The sequence below is a fragment of the Etheostoma cragini genome, chromosome 1 (genome assembly GCF_013103735.1).
Source record: "Etheostoma cragini isolate CJK2018 chromosome 1, CSU_Ecrag_1.0, whole genome shotgun sequence".
NCBI classification, from domain to species: Eukaryota; Metazoa; Chordata; class Actinopteri; order Perciformes; family Percidae; genus Etheostoma; species Etheostoma cragini.
In genome coordinates this window covers 18,865,050-18,868,933 of record NC_048407.1, presented here as the reverse complement: position 1 = coordinate 18,868,933, position 3,884 = coordinate 18,865,050, and the positions used below count along the sequence as shown (strand labels likewise).

Sequence of the window (3,884 nt, the reverse complement as noted above, 5' to 3'; positions counted from 1 at the left end):
GGCAGTTCTGAAGGCAAAAGGGGGTCCAACCCGTTACTAGCATGGGGTACCTAATAAAGTGGCCGGTGAGTGTACATTCAGTAGATACATTGATCCTGATTTGTAAAATAATTTCAGTTATTGTGGCAATAATAAATAACAACAGATAATAATGAAGGTCAAAGTATACTGTACCTGCCCAACATGGTATTGGGTTGTGCAGTGAAGATGGAAGGATCTACTACAAAGCGTGTGTTGTCAACAATTAGAGTGACTCTTTCTGAGGTCCGAATGTTTCGATTTCCCACAGTGGCACCTGCTGCTCCCTCCTTGGGATTCTCATAGACAAAAACCATGTCTCCAACTCCCAAGCTCTTGAAGGTGCCTTCAATACTTGACAGGCTGCTGTTGCGACTGCTCACTACCCCGCTGCTGCTGGAGCCGCTTGGAGAGACTCTCTGAGGCCGTGGGCTACTGGGCCTCGATGATTGGCCCCCATCTCGTTCACGGTCTACACACATACAGGCAGAACAATGTCTAACAAAGGACTGTTTTCCCTTTAAACTAATGACACAAACCAAGCAAACATCCCGTCAGAAACATTTAACAACTTAATTACTGACATACTGTCTAAAACAAAAACAGGTGGATTGCTGCTAAATTGATCAATTCACAGCCAGAAACATTAGAGACATAAATCATGTCTGAGTTGCAGGTTATTAAATGCAGTCAGCTGTTCTCAACAGTAGCTGTCAATAGCTGTGGACCTCCAGCATATCATCCATATAAGCCCTCTATTCTTTCCATGCACACTCACCACTGTTGTGTTGGCGGGTGGGTGAAGTGACGTTGCGAATGCAGGGGGTGAGCTGTCCTTCTCTCTCGTGTGAGGAGTCCCTGGAGCGATCGTTGGAGCGGCGGCGGTCACGTGAGCGGTCACAGCCTCCACTGGCACCATGCATGCTCATCTTCCTCTGTTCTGCCTCCACTTGAGATGTGCGGGCCTGACTGTGCTTTTCAAAACAAAAGCATAGTTAACATTCCTCTTTTCATTTTTCGCCCACAAGATGTTTTTATTTCACATGATGACAGACAAGCACAACCATTTCTGGTCATTGGACTCAAAAGCTTTACAGATGTTGTGCACACAGCTTCCGTGCAGTTTTTGACAAAGTATGATAAACACCACCACATCTGCCAGAACATGGCATAGGTTTCCCTTGCTCTATAACAGGGTTTTTAAACAGTTTATCTTCATGATCTGCGTTACACACAACTTACCACTTCTACAAGCTTATGTAGAAGTGGTAATGTCACACTGTTGCTTGCTCTGTAGGAAACTACTAGAACTGTTGGGACCTACTCTATCTGTAAAGTGTCTCGAGATAACTCTTGTTATGAATTGATACTATAAATAAAATCGAATTGAATTATGCAAGGGCCTTAAAACACATACAACAACCAGACCTACAGGATTCTGTAAGCTTGTTATAAGAATGTGAGACTTAGAATGCAGCTAAGTTGTGTTGCTATCACCTTTGGTGTCTTATCTAACACAAAACAAATAGAGATACCTGAGCTTTAGATCACACAAGATGTAATCAATCCTTGTAATTACAGTTACAGAAGAGTGTAAACACAGAGTCAAATGCAAAAATAATCTAAAAGCACCAGAATAATTAGGATATAGTATAAGAGTCCTGTACACCATACAGATAAATCATTTGATACACAGATATTGTATGTTTATAATCTGATTTATTTGAAATATCTCCGGGCAATACCTAATCAGTTTTACATTAAGGCCACGATATCCCAGATTATTATTTCACATTTCAAGATACAAATGTGTGACAAATTTAATCCAGCATGAGTCCTCTCTCTTAACAGTGAGTGACAAAAGTATGTTGCCATGAACTCTTCCCCGGAGGTCTGGGAATTTTCAGATGGCTCACCTCGAATGCTTGCAGAGTTTGCGAGGTCGGCTTGTTGCGTTTCGTTCCCAGTTTTCGGTGTCACTGGAGTTACTGTCATATGAATGCAGACGTGCTTCCATCACCCGAACAGGGGGGAGTATGCTCTGGATCTTTCAACGTTCATAATCTAGTTGATGGCGAAATCAACAAGTCAGTTCGATCCCCTGACCAGGTCCTTACATAGCACGGGCTAGCAGCTGTCAGCTAACAAAATAGTTTGTCACTAATGTCGATTTGATTGTAAACGAAGCTGGGCGACGCGGTTGTCGTTAAATTGTCAGATGGGTTTTACCCATCTCAGAACCAAATCTGGTAAACGTAGCAGTCGGGCTGAGTCACCCTACGATTAGATTAGCTAGCTAGTTTGCTGCGGTAGCATACCTAGCTAGCTAGCTAACATTAGCTAACGTTGCTGGCGGTACGATACAACACTATTAACATAATATTCTGGGACAGCTGTGTGGCTAGTGGCCTTGTCCCAACAGTACTGGCATAAAGGCTGTTATATTCTAGGCGTACATGGCAAACATATAAAGAATAGCTACCTAGTTGGTTAAGTTTTCCGTTGTAGAGTAATTCCAATCAACCAGCTAACCAGCCATCTCCCTTCAAAACACTCACCAGGCTGACGTCCGACGTGACGATTGTTGGCTTGACGTACTGACGCACTCCAAGCTAGCTAGGTTAGCTGTCGATAAACTTGCTAATTACATTACTGTAGCTTTGTCTGGAAAGTGAATTGGATTTGAAAATGAAACTGCTTTGAATGTGGTCAATTTGTTTTCAACAGTTGGTATTTTTACTATTTCCTAAAAAGGAATCGATTGCTGAGTTCTCGTGAGATGTTGCGTGTGGACGATATTTCTTTTCTTTTTTCTTTTTTGTCCACTTGAAAATGTAGCCAAAGCACATAAGCTACCTATGGCACATACAAAAGCATTAAATGATAGGCCTAAACACATGAGGTAATAAACATACATCATAGGATATAAACAGCCATGGAGAAAAAGGAAAATTAGCAATGGAAAAGGATAAATTAGACAAATTAAATAATCAAAAAAATATTTTGCTAGAAGATTTAACAGATCTAATTTTCTAAATATGTTATTTAAAATTATGTTTAAATTTAAAGATATAATTGAATTTATCGTTACATTTTTTTAATCAAAGATGACTTAATTTAAAAGCACTGACTATTTTAATCACATGCATTGGAGTGTGGTTTCAGAAAAGAGTCACACAGATTAGCTCACCTATCACTCTTTAGAATCAGGAAAAACTCTAAGAAACACCTTATTCCTTAACACCTTATGAAATCGAAGAAACCATTGATTTGTAAATTCAAAAACCAGGAAAAAGAGCAGCATATGGGGAATAATATATACATTTAGTTAAGTCTATTAGTTGTTCAGAGACCTGGTCAATGGGTGGTGGCTGGTGGACGGTGACTAGCCTCTCTATTGGTAGCTGATAGTTTGTTTCAGAGAAAGCTCTACTACCTTGGTGCAATGTTTTGTCTTTATATAGGCCTAGTGAAGACAAGAAGACTGTAAAGGGCATGTCAAGGGGTGTAGTGGGTTAAAAGGTCATTGTACAGTAAGATAGGATAAAGTTCTGAATGTGGGCCCATATGTGTCAAAAATTGAATGTGGAGCTGAGTCTTTGATATTCACACAGAATTAGTAAAATCAGCATTGAACAGTTGGTTTGAAGCAAAATCAGCGTCAGATAGAATTAAAGTAGGCTAATACACTACAATTTATACATCAATAATCAAATTATTGGAGAATTTCCACACAAATTTAAATAGACATGGAATGAAAAATCTATTAAAGCCAAGCTACAAAACAATAAGAAACAAAATTAGGATAGCTCATTACACACATAAGATGGATGTAAAAGCAAGTATTTATTGAGTACATTTCAACT

The 3,884-nt window shown here is 39.6% G+C and overlaps 1 protein-coding gene across 6 annotated transcripts in view; it reads right to left on the bottom strand.

Moving 5' to 3' along the window:
- The window catches only part of btbd10b (BTB (POZ) domain containing 10b), an 8,822-nt gene extending 6,041 nt beyond the window's left edge, over positions 1-2,781 (bottom strand). Inside the window, exons 1-4 of one of the 6 annotated variants that reach the window (XM_034874654.1) lie at positions 2,577-2,781; positions 1,935-2,082; positions 797-987; positions 175-490 (exon numbers count right to left, since the gene is read on the bottom strand). In XM_034874654.1, the coding sequence (XP_034730545.1) occupies positions 175-490; positions 797-987; positions 1,935-2,035 (608 nt within the window). In that variant the 5' untranslated portion in view covers positions 2,036-2,082; positions 2,577-2,781. Of the gene's footprint in view, positions 1-174; positions 491-796; positions 991-1,934; positions 2,083-2,500 lie in introns of all 6 variants that reach the window. The other 5 variants (XM_034874637.1, XM_034874629.1, XM_034874647.1 and 2 more) reach the window with 5 other exon arrangements.
- Positions 2,782-3,884: the final 1,103 nt, after the last annotated feature.